The sequence below is a fragment of the Chiloscyllium plagiosum genome, chromosome 5 (assembly GCF_004010195.1).
Source record: "Chiloscyllium plagiosum isolate BGI_BamShark_2017 chromosome 5, ASM401019v2, whole genome shotgun sequence".
NCBI lineage: Eukaryota > Metazoa > Chordata > Chondrichthyes > Orectolobiformes > Hemiscylliidae > Chiloscyllium > Chiloscyllium plagiosum.
The window spans coordinates 32,003,647-32,020,681 of NC_057714.1; the positions used below are offsets into that span (position 1 = coordinate 32,003,647).

The window sequence follows — 17,035 nt, forward strand, 5'->3', positions numbered from 1 at the left end:
TATTTGACATCAGCCAGGATAAAGCATGCCACTTGATTTGCACAAACATTCACTGCGTCCACCACCAACCCTCAGTAGCAGCAGTGGGTACCATTGACAAGATGCATGCACTAATTCAAAGATCCTTAGACAGCAACTTCCAAACCCTTGGCTACCAACACCAAGAAAGGCAAGGGCAGATACATGGGGACACAACAAGCTACGTATTTCCCTCCAAGCCACTTGCCATCCAGACTTGAAAAAGCTTTCCCTTCCTTCAAAATCACAAAATAATCACAAATCAAGGTACAACTCATGAAGTCCTTTGTCTTGTGCCCACAGTCTCTCCATTTCATCTCACCACTAGTGGGCATGCCTTCAGTAGATATAGTTTTACATTCTGAAATTTTCTCCATAAAAACTCACCATCTTTCCATCTGCGATCCTCCTTTAAAATACATAGTAAAATCCATTTCTGATTACTTTTGTAAGACTAGTAGGAAAAACATAACTAACTTAATCATGCAATGTCAAAATATGGCAATTAATGAAATACATATTAAACTCAACTATAAGCAAGGAGACTTTAGTATTTTAATATCATGTGACTCTGCTTAGCTTCATTTGGTGGTGAACAAAATGAAGGTAACACATTCGTGGGTTTCAAAAATTATAGGACAAATACCAAAAGCCCCTTTTTAGCTCATTTTCATTACATAGAGCCACAATGGAACAATGCGCAACCTTCTTTGAGCTTATTAATTCCTTATTGGGCAGCAGAGGAAGGAATCTGGAGAGCTGGGAGAAGAGAAGACAACATACCAGTTTTGTTTTAATGTGAAGCGTTGAAGAGAAACAATTAGATTTAACTAAATTGAGTCTTCATATGACTTTGTAACAAGTTTGTAACTGTATAGTCCTTAAAAATTTTATTCCTCAACATTGTTTCGATTGAATGCATAAGGATGTCTCACAACTTCAGTCTTGACACATTCTATACAATTTGTTTGTAATAGTACCTTGTAATCATCTGTATGAGTTTCAAATAGTTTTGAAGTTTTAGGCAACTTTTCCACCATCCCTGGTCTTAAAATAAATTAAGAAACTCATTCCAGGCATCCACAACCACAGAGGTAAAACTATCACTTAATAAACTGCCCCTAAAAGCAAATGGTTGAGCATTTGATCTAATGGGGATCTTGTGCCAATAAGAAAGAAAAACTAGCCAGTGTTAAGTGTAAGTGATGGATTCTTAGCAATTAAGCAAAAACAGTCAGTCAATGAGTATCAATCATGGGGGCCTGAAAACATGTGTTACTCGATCTCAAATCAATTATCAAATAAGATATCAAAAAAAATTCACGTGTCTTAGTTTAATGTCTTTAATGACTCATTACTAACAATAATGAAGAGAATGGGTGCATGGATAATTGAAACATTAAAGAATCAGTCAGGAGATAGTGGGAGATGATATTATTAGCCATCACCCTTAAGAATCAGATTGATCACTTATCCCTGAAATCATTTTGAAATGAATCTTGCCTTACCTAGGCCGATTAGAACGTAATATCGATGATCGTGCTGTGGGTTATGGCTGGACAGAGCTAACAAGCAATGGTTTAGAGCAATCGAGGTACACACTAAGTTTAAAATTGGAATTAGTGAAGCCTCTTCTCCAATCAGAAGATCCCAAAGGTGTTGGAGAGAGACCAGAGACAGAGTACTGACCCCACATCCTAAGTTGCACTGAAAGACAAGAGCATCGTTGGTACGTCGGTAAAATCAATACCTTGCTTTAAAGAAAGAGTTATATTATGACTTCAGTAAAGTTTCTTCAGTTACCTCATCAGACTGACTTCTGCTGCCTTAATGATTCAGGTTTCAAATGGACAATCATGGCAAATCATTCAGTTTTCATACACCTCTGAAATGCCTTGGGATATTTTTCTATACTAAATAAATGAAGTTATTCTTGTGGCAGCTGGGACAGCTTATTTAAAAACTGCTCGACAAAATATTTTCATTTGCTACCAGTATTTTGAATGAATGCTTCGTTGGTTTAAAGCATGACTTCTTTTTTAAAAAAAAATCATCTGGGAGTAAAAAATACCCATTAGAACACAAAGCAATTATCAAAACATACAAGCTTTTAGATTCTTGTCTGAATCAGTGAATAAGTCGGTGTGGTTTTAGACAAAATCCCTTAACATTTATATTAAAGTGACATTTTTCTTGTTACTTACTGGTCTATTAAAGAAAGTTGAATCCATATTTACCGAGCATGCTCCCAGCTATCAATATATCAAACAGTGTGTCTGCATAACGACGGTAATCTAGTCTCGATCCTGTAACATCCAGAAACTTGGAAACCGCTTCAAGGTCATTCCCAGCCTCATTGAGACCTTGAATGATTGTGTCTCTGAAGACGGTTGGTTCGAACTTCTCCTTTTCATCTGCATTAGAGATAGCATTGCAGTCACACACACACCTCCAGTCTTCCCAGATTACAATTATGCAATTTGCACCATACTCAAATCAGTCTTTTCAAATAGCAGAGACACTTTGTAGCAAGGGTGAATGGATTAGCTGAATGAGTCAGAGGAGTTATTTTTGTGGTGATGTCATGTTGAAAGCAGTAATTTTGGTATCAATTAATTATATACTTTATTAGGTTATTGAACAGTTGAAAGCAAATCTCTAATTGATCATGCAGACAAAAGATTTAAGTGGCATTTCTCTCACATTGTTTTAAGCAACTAGGTACTTCAGTATTGTAAACTGAAGATTGTTATGCAATTTATTCCACAGATGACATTAGAAGTTCCTTGGATTGTATGGTATCGTTAGTTGCCATCGCAAAAATGTCAGTTTATCTACCAGGAGTGGAACGCCTTTAATGAATCCATACTATTTCACAAGGAAAACAGCCAGGCTAAAAAGCTTACCCCTTTTCCTGGTTTTGAACCGCTGGCCTGTTAGCACTGGCTTCTGCAACTTACTCATAAACTTTCTGTAGAATTGAAGAATATAAATTAGACACAGTAGAAACCAGAATGAAAACAAAATTTTCATTAATTCATAAACTAACATACAGAAACATTCAATTGTAAGTTCCCAATCTGACTTGCGGTGCTTGGCAGGAAGCTACCAAATAGAAGTCAGGAATCTGGCCACAGAGCAAGAAACTGAAGGAATGTTATCCCTATTTCACGCTTTCAGTTGCCACAAAGCAGCTACTGTGTGAAGGTAGCCACAGAAGAATTTTTTTTAAATACAAGTTCTACACTGAAAGCTTTCATTTTACAAAGAAAAATATTTCCTAAAGGAATTGGGCAGCAGGATGATACAGTGATTAGCACTGCTGCCTCAGCGCCAGGAGCCCAGGTTCAACTCCACCCTCACATTCGCCCCACGTCAGTGTGGGTTCCCTCCGGCTGCTCTGGTTTCCTCCCACAGCCAAGTAATGTGCAGGCGAGGTGGATTAGACATGGGAAATTGCAGGGTTACAGGAATAAGGTAGGGAAGTGGGTCTGTGTGTGATGCTCTACAGAGAGTCAGTGTGGACTCGATGGGCTGAATGGCCGGCGTCCACACTGTAGGGATTCTATGATGCTACGACGATATCCTTTAAATCTTGGCATCTTGCTATCAGAGAGGCTTCTTGTCCCACTCCTGCCATGTGTCATTCATTTAACATTGACGTTTCATGAGAAGATCTTTGCTCATCTAGAACCATAGATTTCAGAAATCTTTAACGATGCCTGATCAGTTTGACTGATTAATTTATTATCAACACTGCTAATAGTCATCAGTTCAGTTAAAAACATTAAATATCAGGTTACATCATCAACTAAAACCTTTACTCACTGCTAACACCCTGCAGACCACTAGATCAGCTCTCGACTCCTCACAGATTTAGATTCAGAGAATCCTTGGACAAATACATGACTGGCACAGATTCTATTCGTTATCTGCTGCTGGTTTATTTTCCCAAAAACCACAGGCATTCATAGCTACAGTATACCTTCCTAAATACATCCATCATATTCATTTAAAACAATGTATTCTTAGTAACAGCACAGCAGTTCATACATCGTACATCTCTAGTTGTACTTAAGAATTTGGCAGCAATCCTTCTTCTTGATCCACTGCAACTCATGAAGCAAAAGTAATCCCACAATACTGTTAAGTCAGAGACTTCGTGGATTTCGGCCTAACAGTATTCCTATGCATCTGATCCCTTGAACTTCAAAATAGCAGAGGTCACACTGTCAAAAACAGCTTTGGCAATATACTGCAGTGCATCCTGTAGGTAACACATTCTGACCACGGTGCATTGGTGGTGGAGAGATGAGAGACTTAAGTAGATAAATGGGCTGATCTTTCAGCTGATGAAGCAGCTGCCACCATCTAGGCCAGCGGACAATATTCCATTAAACTCTAACTTGTGCCTTGAAGGTAGTGGAGAAGCTGCAGCATGTACATAGCTGATCCGGATGATTCGAAACAATTTCTCAATTTGCCCTCCTTTGCTGTTCAGACTACACCTGGAGGCTTCATCCTTCAATATTCTCCAGTTGTCACTACTGTATGATTATTTGGAATTTGTAGATTAAACTTGTCATTAAGCACAATGGCGGACACACGTTACCAAAGACCAAATTTTGCCATTCCAAATCAAGCTGGAAATTTTGGCAGTCAGGAAGGAAATGACAGCTACATCTAACTGCTGGAGGAAGCAACTTCTCAAATCAATTTCTACCTTATTTTCAGTGTCAGTGGTTTTTGAGAGAACAGAGGAGGCGCCAGGCTTGGAACTATCCGGTGGCTAGGCAGAAATGGGTACTGCAGATGCTGGAGATTAGAGTGGTACTGGAAAAGGACAGGTCAGGCAGCATCTCAAGAGCAGGAAATTCGATGCTTGGGGCAAAAACCTAACCTGTGCCTGCTAGGCCAAATCAAACTACAGAAGGGTTCAATAAAAGGCTGCCTTTGAGACATTTTGTAACTTTGGTAGAAGCAGTTGGCCTTTTGAACTCAATCTTTCAGATATGAAGATGACACACAGCAAGTTGAAGGGACGTCAGGAGAGAATAAACCTTTATGAGTTCATGGCATGGTACAAATGTCAGAGTCACTTTCCTTGCTTAGAGTTGTAGACAATGAGGAAAGAATAGAAGAGCTATTGAAGGCCTGGGAAAAGACATAAGTGTGGCAGTCCATATGGGATAAATATTAAGGAAAAAATAATCGTGACATCTTATACAAAGATTGCATTAAACCTCCAGCAATAAGGCTGCACAACAATGTTTTCTGGGGTACTGGATTTGGGAATGGCAGAAGGGAATTTACCAAGATAACAGTACAGGTTAATGACTGATGATTTATATACTATAGAAACAATTCTACTTTTTTCATATACAGGAAGCTTAAAGAATCCTTTTACAGGTTCCCCTTGTCTTGCTCAGAGACAGGCCTCCTCCGATCTCGCCTAATTCAAAGGTAGGCCGTTAACAAACCAAGGCTTGAATTGCAGAAAACAAAATGGCTGCCAGCTGCATTTATGACAAAGGTAGGTTTCTGACTCAGGAGCAAATCCTGCTCGTTTCCCATCTTGGATAGGAAAATCCAGCCCTAAAGTGTCCAAGTGAAGTCTATGAATTTCCACTTCTGAACACCTCAGAATCTCCACTTTGCAAAATGTCATTTTACACTTTCATAGCAAAGCAAATCCAGATTTAAAGTAATATTCCAATTTTAAAAAAGCAGACCTTAGTTTGGCATGGTGAATTTTAAATATCCTTCTGCGGGAATCAGTATTTGGTACACATCTCATTCTGTTCCTCAAATTTCTCCCTCCCACCTGCAACGGAAAGTCTTTGCCTGCAAACGACCCCCAAAATGAAACTCTAAATAATTTATGTTCATTATTGTAAATTATGTAGCCATTACCAAGGCACATTTCCCATACTTTCTTTTAATCACTTAATTATTCCAATCACCATGGACATGAACAATTCCATGCCCCTATTTGAGAGCAGTTTGTTCTCTAAATGTACTGTCTTGGTAGTCTCTCACCTTAAGAGAAGGTGATATGCAGAGTGCTTACCTCTACAATAGCTATTTTAATGCAACATTATTACAATTACACAGGTCTTCCTTGAGATGTTTCCTTGCCTGGTTGGTGCTGGACAACCCAAAGCGTATAAAGAATAGTTTCATCAAGAGTTTCCATCTCACTAAAAAGACTTCAGGCCAATCCATATTAAACAACATGTTCTGAAAGCACTGGACATCTGTGACATTCTGCCATGTTGGTGGAACAAATGAAAACCTTAAAAAAAAATCAACCAACCACCAACATTCTAAACAAAGTTGACAACATTCGTAAATATTTATAAAGATTGATTCACTTCACCTTCCAACATTTATGGGTCCTTTAAAAATTCCAGGGAAAAGGATCTGAATCATCTATTAGTAAATAATCTCTCTCAAGCTAAATATAGTCTAACAAACAAGAGCAAACACATTGTCTCCACCCACCTTCAATAACAGATTATTTCATGTATATCACAGTACCTTGGAGGATATTGCTGCTGCAGAACAGATTTCAGAAAGCCATTGTCATGCCTACAGAAAAGCAGTCACTGCACTTCACAAAATACTGCAGTTTATCAAGTGGGGTTATTTGTGCTTTGCTGAGCATTACATAAATTCAAATTGACGTTTGCCAAACACGAGTGCACTTATTTAAGTATCACATCTTGGAGATCCTCAAATTAATATTATTGGCATACCTACAAAAGCATATTTTGGAAATGGACATTTTTAAATACCCTTCAATCTTTTTTTGGACTTCACTTTATTATCACTGACCAAACCAAAGTGCCCTGAAATCTGCCCGGCAAGTATTCAGGTTCTTAATATTTACAGGAAAAGTATTTATACCTTCTCAATACAAATGTCACTTCTTGTGTTTACTTATTGTTTCTATAAGTGGTTTGCAAACTAAAATTTTGAAAGAAAATTTCAAAACAGGATTAAAGACCTTCATCTCATTTACATCTAAATATTCCACAATTGTGAATCTGATATTGCTGAAAGAGGCACCAACTGTTTTACAAAGTTTTCACTAACGTCGCCATTCTGGCATATTCAAACTTCAGTATTTATGTACAAAAAATTAAAAACGTATTTAAAACACTCATTGGGGCAAACTGACAAAATCAATGCATTTTGCTGTGCAATTCAGCTTTTAATAAAGTGGTGATAAAAATTGTGCAGAACTGATCAAGCATAGATCAACTGACATTAAAAAAGACGGTGTACAGACTGTGGATTAACAGTATAAAGTTCTTGAATATATTTGAATAAAAAGGTCAATTCTAATTACGCAAATCACCATACAGTATGTCAGCAGCCCAGGTAGTAATTCTGTGCCTGACAATTGTGTGCTTACATTTGTTACAAGACAAATATAGCTATTCAATCTAAAAGTACAAATGTGTTTTAATAATGGGTTTAAGAAAACAAGTATTATGCTTGATGAGATGGGTGTGCCAGTTTCTCATTACAATCGGCCTATCTTTGTGAGCGAAATGGAGAAGGCAGCAGCACGGACTAAGGAGAATATGAACTGAGCAACAAGAGAGCAAGAGCACACCTCTGACCACCACTCATTTGATTATCCTTGGACACAGCTACTCAAATGTAAAGTCAGCCTGAATGTCAGACCCCTGTAAATATTTATAGAACCTTTTGAGAAACGCGGAACTAAATATAAAAGATAGGAGAAACTTACTTTCATTTTGAAAAAAATATATTCTTTCAGGGACGTGAGCATCACAAGCAAAGCTGACATTCATTGCTCATCCTATTTGTGCCCTTGAACTGAAAGGCTTGCTTAGCCACGTTAAAGGCGGGTAAACGTCATCCACATTGCTTGGATCCAGAGTCACATGCAGCCAGACGAAAGGCAGCAGATTTCTTTCCCTAAAGGACATTAAACCAGATGGGTATTTACAGCGAATGATTTGTTTATCATGGTCGTCATTACTGACTTTAGCCTTCAATTCCAGATTTTAATTTCCTTTAAATTCCACCAGCTGCCGTGGTGAGATTTGAAGCAGTGTCTCGAGAATATTAGCCAAAGCCTTTGAATATGACCAGTGCAGACACAAATTGTTCAACGAGTCCTTTTCTGTGCTTTTTAAAAAATTCATTCATGGGATGAAGTAGTCCCTAACTAGGCAGCATTATTGTCCAGAGGGCAGTTAAGAGTCAACCACATTGCTGTGGGTCTGGAGTCACATGAAGGCTAGACTCTGAGGATGGCAGTTTCCTTCCCTAAGCAACATTACTGAACCTTTTCCAACTATGGATTCATGGTCCATCACTAGACTCTTAGTTCTAAATTTTTTTTAAAAATTGGAATTCAAATTCGACCACCTACCACAGCTGGATTCCAACATGGGTTACCAGAATATTGCTTGGGTTTCTGGATTAACAGTTTAATAATAATACCACGAGGCCATTGCCTCCCCGTCGATCACTAGAATTGATCCATGAGTATCCATGGGGTGGCACGGTGGCTCAGTGGTTAGCACTGCTGCCTCACAGCACCAGGGTCCCAGGTTCAATTCCAGCCTCGGGCAACTGCCTGTGTGGAGTTTGCACATTCTCCCCGTGTCTGCGTGGGTTTCCTCTGGGTGCTCTGGTTTCCTCCCACAGTCCAAAGACGTGCAAGTTAGGTGAATTGGCCGTGCAAAATTGCCCATAGTTTCAGGTGCATTAGTGGGAGGGAAATGGGTCTGGGTAGGTTACTCTTCGGAGGGTCGGTGTGGACTTGTTGGGCCGAACGGTCTGTTTCTACACTGTCAGGAATCTAATCTAATGATATTATATCATCTAATTTAATCATCCATTCTTATCTCATGCATTTTTCTTCTTGCAGTTATTGATTTTTCTTGCACAAAGCCTAACCAAAAGATTATTTGCAAATTCTAAAATATCTTCCAATAGAACAATTGTGCGTACTAGACGATCAATCTGCTCCTTTAACATTTGCAATAAATGTCATTAAGGAACATGTAAAGAACAAACTTGTGCTGTAATGCCAGTGTTTCTTTTAAAGCACTAATTGCGAAGTTTTAAAAGTTTGAGGTTGACCAGTTCTAGTGTTTGCTTCTTCTGAAAGATCTTTGTAGTAACAATTTGCAGCTCAACTACTATATCATTTTTTATGCTTAGCAGATCAGGCCAGCAATCAGTCTCAGGGAGCATATGAAATCAAAGTTAAAAAGACTGTCATACCCTGTTTTTTTTAAAAATTGATATGATAGCCTTTGTAGACATGAAGACAATGCTGAGTAGAGAAATTAATTGAAAAGTCAAGGGCACACATTAAATTCCTGCTTAATACCTTTCTATTAAATTACATATTTGATAATGCCACTGAAACCAAACTTTTTTTTGGCACTGCAGAAGCATGTTCTCCGACTGGCACAACTCCAGACATGTGATTTATCACCAGCACTCACTCAATAGATCTCAAAAGGACATACAGTACAATGAATATCCACAGCAAATTCCATCTCACTTTAGTTCAGCTTCCCACCGATGTGGTTCATTGCCTTGTGACTCAAACTACACAACCAGATTCTTTTTGGAGTACTGATATACATGACTTTCCTCATACTCCCCAAACTCACATGCATATACAGTACTTTTTGAAAACCATAATTAAAACTAACAGGCCATGTCATCTGATGTAAGAGGTGGAATTGCTGCAAATCAAACATATAAAAGGCTAAAAAAGTAAATATCTGTAAATGCATAACAAATGTAAAATTTTTTATATCTGAATGAAGATTTCATAAATTTTCCAAGGATTACTGTTCAGCAAAATAGTGAAATAAAATAATGCTCTTTACTTTTCCATTCAAATTGCTAAGTTTTAAAAGGAAACTTAATACCCGAATACGGTGATTAACCTTTGCTCAAAATCTGATGAAGCATAAACTGTTGAGAAACTATAATCATTGCATTACCAGACTTGCATGTTCAATTCATTGATCATACAAAGTTTGTAAGCTTAAAAAACATCTCGTCCAAAACAATGCATTGCTTACTGAGTTAAAAGAAACAAGATAAACTTTCATTCTTACTAAAGTTATTCCAGTTAACAGAGAATGGAAAATTGAGTTGTTATAAAACATTTGGCAGCAGGTGTATGTGAAACACTTTCACAGTTGGATGTGTTGTGCTGCATTGCATTATGTAAGGTTTACACTTGAATCAATGCTTTTTGGTAACTTTTGGCCACTTAACTAGCAAGCAGTTTTTCCAAACTTGATCAAGGCTTGGGCTTGTGTAATATAAAATTGTTTCCATTTTTAGATTACATCATTTCCAAATAATTTTCACATCAAGTAAACCCTGAAGAATTTTTGTTCACATCACAATGAATTATTCCAGGCATTTGTTGGCTGGAGATTTGACAAGAGTCATGATTACTGCCCTTTTCATACTTGTTAACGTGGTATATTTAATGTCCAATCTTTATAAAAAACTTGGTATACTGCTATGAATCAGTTGTTGATACTTAATCAATACCTCCATCACCTTGCATTGAAGTTAAGATCAGTGCTCCAATTTATTAATTTTACTGCCGACCTAATCAAAATAAAGCTAGTTAAATCTGTGCATAATTAGATTAATCTACAAACAATACCACAGACATGTTTCAGGAATCATGTCACATGAGCTATGGATAAGATGATATTTCTCCTGTTAACAGAAGTTCACATGTTGTCAACACTGACTATATGTTGTGGATTCACATCTGAATGGGCAGATGTGTCTCAGATTGATGGTGGCTGTTTACAATAAACTAATCTTGATCCTGGATATGTGACTGCCAATTAATAGCCGCACTAATTGATTTTGTTTAGAATGCGGTCTGATGACAACAAGATGAAGGAAAGTGATTACAATTGCACGTTCATCAAGTCCTACCAAGTACTATCCTTGACTTGATTCAGTATTTTCAAGCCTACACCATAATCTACACTTATATAAATCCCATCTACCATTCTTAATTATCTCCATCTAATTTTATACCTCTTCCTCATACATGGTTACAAAGATTTTAGTGAATCTATCAGGTGAATATGTGCTATTGCAGTCACTCAAAAGGTCTCCACTTGCCCTCATTACAGAAAAGAGCACAGAACAGGAGGGAGAAGGAAAGAGATTTGGACGTGGGGCTCCACAGATTCACAAATTAAGAAGAGGTATTAGAGATTAGAGTTTTAGCAAAAGAGTTGACTGTTGGTGACATGCATATAGGGACCTCCTAGGTATTTATTTCATAAGTATCAGCCACCCACATGACACATTATCTTCTGTCATCTCAGAATAAACCACACAGTGAGACAGACTTTGCCCAGGGAGACTCCATTGAAATGAATAACAGGAAATTTGGGGTGGGGAAAAAGAGGTTCTTTAATTCAGGTTTACTTTAAGACCTGCAGAGGAGATCTCCAGAGGAGGTACAAGTGGGAGAGGAAATAAGGTATGAATCAAAAGGTCTACCTGTACTTAGACCAATAGCAGCATAACAGGAATGCAGGGAATGCACATATTTGGAAATACTGATCAAACCTACTCACTGATGTTTAAAGTCAAAGGTGGGTATATGATTTCAGTCTCCAGACCTTTTTTTCCCCTCTTCCTGAGAAACAGCTCACTAAATTTTCATACCGAGACCATATTTATTCAGAAGTAACAAAGTATTTAAAAAAAAGGTACAGGATGACAGGTCAGAAGGGCCAAATGGAGTGTCAATCCTGTGGAAGGCATAAAGCCAGAGACATATGTGTCCTAGAAAACACCTGTAGGAAGAATGATCATCTGCACAAGGTTGAGCTTTCAGCTTCTAGAACTAAAGCTACAACTGGAGTCACTGTTGTGCATCTGACAGGCAGAGGACTACATGGATACTACACAGAGAGATGTGGTCACACCACAGATGAGAAGCATACAGGCAGAAGGAAGGGTAATGACTAGGAAAACTTTGGAAAATTTTGGAAAACTGGTCAGGTAGTGCAGGAGTTCCCTCAGTGTATCTTGCTTGCTATTTGGCATTACATTTTAGAAGTGGATGGCATCATGGGAAGGGGGAAGTAGAATAAACCAACAATAATTCCAGACAATTCTACATTTTAGGGGACCAGGCAGGCACTTCTGTGGTAATAATTGTGAATACAGGATGGTATGTTGCTTCCCTGGTGCCAAAGTCAAGGATGTCATGGAGCAGCTCCAAGTCATCCTTCTACAGGAGGGTGACCAGCCAGGTTTTGTGGCCCACATTGGTACCAGTGACATAGGGAGGAAGAGGGATGACGGCCTGAATGCACATTTCAAAGAGTAAGGAACAGCAGTCATCTCAGGATTATATCTTGCGTACATAGCTGGTGAAGTGATCTATGAGGGAGGGCATCAGGTTTCTGAGGAATGGGATCAGGACAGACAGGAGGATCTGGACAAACTGAACAGGTTGCACTGTAATGGAGTGGGGACTGATTTCCCTTCAGGGAGCCTTGCTAGTGTCATTGGAGTGGGTTTAAACTAGTTTGCCAAGGGATGGGAAACTGAGTCCAAATTGGAAGGAAGTGAAGTTGGTAATCAAAAGTTTGAAAAAAAATACTGGCGAGATTTGAAGACAGGCGAAAGAAAAATGTTGAGCTGAGTATGCTTTATAAGGAGAAAAGACAAAAAAGACAAAATTCACAATAAGGTAGTTGATTTAAGAGATACAAGCATGTCATCCAATTGCAAGTATGGAAACATAGCTGCATGGTGACGAGGACTATTCAACGATATTTGACTTAAGGACAGGTAAGAAGGAAAAAAGTGGATGAGTTGTGCTGGTAAGGAATGGGATCAGTACATTAATAAAAGAGGATTTCACAGCAGAAGAACAATGTAGAATCTGTTTGCGTTATTTATAAACACAATTCAGATTTTCTCATGATTAAAAGAGCAAGCATAGAAGTTGCCCGAAACAGCAATAATTCTGACAAAATACAACAATGTAGGACTAAACAAAAAACTGATAAGCAAAGTGAGAATATGTTAGGAATATTACATTAAAGTATAGTAATGAATAGGAATGTAACGTGGCAAAAAAAAACAAACATTGACAGCAAAAGCTTCCACAGCAATCAAAATTATGTAGTTTTTTTTTTAAATTGTAAACTATTTACTAGTTATTTAAGTGCTAGACACTACCTGTCCATGAATGTATGTTTTAACAACAGGATCTCAAGGCCCATGTCAGAGGGGAACCAATTTCTCTCTGTCAAATAGGTCTGGGGCAAAGAACAGGAAACATAGCTCAGCTTCCAATGCTCAGGTACATGGTTGGGCTTCAAAGATGCTGCCGGTGCCAAAAGTCCCAGGAAATCCCAACACATGCCAGCATTTACACCTGTGGCAGGAGGGAGAATACGGCAAGTGGGGAACAATAATGACAATGGTTCATTGGTAATGAGGAGAGTTTGGGAAAGTAGCATGAGAAATTTCACAAGGCTCACCGAGAGAAAATCCTCGATGAGACTTGCCAAATTTGATATTTAGCCATTTTGAGTAAAAATCCACAGTCATGCTCAATGAATGGCAAGTCACTAGGAAGTTCAGAGGAACAGAGGGATCTGATGTACTTTTCCACAGATCCTTGAAGGAAGGAGAACAAGTTAATAGTGTCACTCAGATGACACAGGGGACACTTGCCTTTGGATTAGATTATAAGAGCAGGCAGGTTATGTTGGAATTGCACTAAACTTTGGTTAGGCCATAGCTAGAGGACCATGAACAGTTTGAGTCATCACACTATAGGAGGGATGTGATTGCACTGGAGGGGTTGCAGAGGAGATTAAACAGGATTTATCTGGGATGGAGCACAGTAGCTACAAAGAGATGTTAAATAAGGTGGAGCAGAGAAGGCCAAGAGTGAACTGGATTGAGGTGCGTAAGATAATGAGGGGTGGGCATAAGGAGACAAAAAGCAGCTGCTCTTAGTTGAAGGGTCAATAACAAAGGGTTATAAATTTTAATGTGAAAGACAGGTGGTTTGAGGGAGGATTTGAGGAAACATGTGTTTTCATTCAGAGGTAGGTAGGAATCTGGAATGCAGTGCCTTGAGATTGTATAGTTTCCTGCCCTAACTAATCTTTAAAAAGCATTTGAATGAGACTTAAAATTCAAGGCTACAGACTAAGTGATGGCAAGTGGGTCCAGGGGACATTGAGTAGATGTTGTCAGTGCAGATTCAATGGCCAAAGGGCTCTTCTGTACTGCATGATTCGTTGATTATTAGGGTACCGACGAGACCACATCTACAGTACTGTTTTAGTACTGGGCTCTTATATAAAAGTAGTATATAAATTTATTGGAAACATTTCAGAAAAGGTGTAGAAAGACTGGCAATTGGCTTAGGTGGTTTAATGAGAAAAGATTGGACAGACTAAGGACTTGTAAACAAGAATAAGGTGAAATGATTGAAACAGTATCCTGAGGAGATTTGATGGAGCAGATGTGAAGAGGTCATTTCCTCTTGTAGGAGAATCTCAAACAAGGGGTCATCATTCAAAAACTACAGGTCGCCCACTTAAGATGGATGGTAGTGATTTTTTTTTTTAATCCCTGTGGATAGTGAGTCTTCATAATTATCTAATTTAAAAGATGGCAGAAACACAGTCTTTGCATATTCTTCAGGGTGTGCTGGATAGATTCCTGGTAAGCAAGAGGCAATAAGTTCCCGAAAGGATAGATGGGACTATGAAGTTAGATTACAATCTGATCAGTTATTATCTTATTAAATGGTAGAGCAGGCTCAAGGGGCTAAATAGCCTGCTTCTGCTCCTCTACCTAAATTGGATGCTTGCAGTTTGCTATGTTTGGATATGACGGAGCTTTGGAAATTTTGTTTTTCAAAAGGTTTCCTGTTTAAACAAAAACCAAAGAGACCATAATGACACATTCAAAAAATGATGCAGTTGACTTATGAAATATCTTTGGAGGCTTGGAACAGTTTAAATCTTATTTCATAATTGTGAAAAAATCCCTGTTTGTCCCTTCCTATGAAATATATAACATCACACATTGCAATTGCTTATATAATTTAACAAACATTGCCATATATGGCAGACTTCCTCAATGGCAAGAGCCTGCTTTGATAATATTATATTACTAAGAAAATAAATATGAACAGATCAAAGAAAACTTGGAATTCTGGCTCCAGATGCCTTTCATTAAATGGTCCAAGTTGTGACTCTATTTATAATGTCCTCAAATGCCTCTGTTACCAATATAATATTTACTATTGAATAGTGAATATTGAACATATTCTTAAATTCAGAACTACAAATGAATTTCTTTTTCAAAAGCTGCATTAAGATTAAGGTAGCCTCACTTTCAAGCAAAGAAATCTCTCTCCTTGAGCTGCTTCTTTCCCTCATGAGCTAAAGATTACATTTGGCTGACCTTCTGCAAGATAAGCCATTGTCACATCAACCCATGTCTAGCTGGAGCACAATGAATTTTGAAGGTTTACTTCTGCTTTACCTCGCTAATATTTTTTCAATTGTCTTGAGCAGCAAACCAGTTGGCAACAAATCAATTGAAGGTCACACATGACTTAATTTTATATACACATCATGGAAAAAAAAACAAGAAGAAATTAATTTCTGAATGCATTTCCTACAATACGTTGCATCTTAATTTGTATTTGGCATGGAACTTGCCCTACACAATCTGCTCTTGCTGTCATTATCTAAGAATGCTCTGTACAAATGCCATGTTGGCTAGTACAAATCATCATTACTTCCTTATTTCGAGTGCACGAAGTGCACATAAAACCCAGGTGGATAAAAAAAAGACAGGCTGAGATATCTCTTACTGCTCTCTTCTGTTGTAGATTTATACATCACCTTATACACTTGTTGTGAATAGAAATAGCATTCACCATATACATTAATGATTTAGATGAGCGAACTAAATGTAATATTTCAACATTTGCTGATGACACAAAGCTGGCTGGAATGGCGAGCTGTGAGGAGGATGCAGAGATGTTGCAGTGTGATGTGGACAGACAGAACGAGTGGGCAAACGTATGGCATGTGTAGTATAATATGGTTAAATGTCAGGTTATCCACTTTGAAAGCAAAAATAGGAAGGCAGATTATTATTTCAATGGCTGTAAATTGAGAGAAGGGAATGTTCGGCAAGACCAGAGGGTCCTCTCGCACCAGTAGCTGAAACTAAGTGTGCAGGCGCAGCAGGCAGTAAAGAAGGCAGGTTGTGCATTAGCCTTCACAGTGAGGGGATTCAAGTTCAGGTACAGGTAATTATACAGAGCACTGGTCAGGCTGGACCTGGAATGTTGTAAGCAATTTTGGCCTCTTATCCAAGGGAGGTTACCCTGCTGTCGAGGGAGTGCAGCAAAGGTTTACCAAATTGATTCTTGCAAAGGCAGGGCTAATGTATGAGGAGAGATTGAATTGGCTGGGAGTGGATTCACTGGAGGTATAAGAATGAAGAGTGTGATTTCATTAAACCGATAAAATTCTAACAGGAATAGACAAGTTAGATGCAGGAAGGGTATTCCTGATGGTATGAGAGCCCAGAACTAGGGGCCATAACTCAAGGAAAAGGACTGCAATAGAACGTAGAACATAGAAGAATACAGCGCAGTACAGGCCCTTTGGCCCTCGATGTTGCACCGATCCAAGCCCACCTAACCTACACTAGCCCACTATCCTCCATATGCCTATCCAATGCCCGCTTAAATGCCCATAATGAGGGAGAGTCCACCACTGCTACTGCAGGGCATTCCATGAACTCACGACACGCTGAGTAAAGAACCTACCCCTAACATCTGCCCTATACCTACCCCCCCTTAATTTAAAGCTATGCCCCCTTGTAAGAACTCAATAAGGCTTGTGAGGCATGAACTACCCCTCGCAAAGCCATGCTTACTATCTCAATTCCTCTA

General features: G+C 38.6%; 1 protein-coding gene across 1 annotated transcript in view; it reads right to left on the reverse strand.

The window, feature by feature from the left end:
- LOC122550243 (basic leucine zipper and W2 domain-containing protein 2-like) overlaps positions 1–17,035 on the reverse strand; it is a 59,735-nt gene that overhangs the window by 19,357 nt on the left and 23,343 nt on the right. Inside the window, exons 2-3 of the mRNA XM_043691000.1 lie at positions 2,925–2,989; positions 2,235–2,432 (exon numbers count right to left, since the gene is read on the reverse strand). Coding sequence (XP_043546935.1) covers positions 2,235–2,432; positions 2,925–2,982 — 256 coding nt within the window. The 5' untranslated portion in view covers positions 2,983–2,989. The remainder of the gene's footprint in view (positions 1–2,234; positions 2,433–2,924; positions 2,990–17,035) is intronic.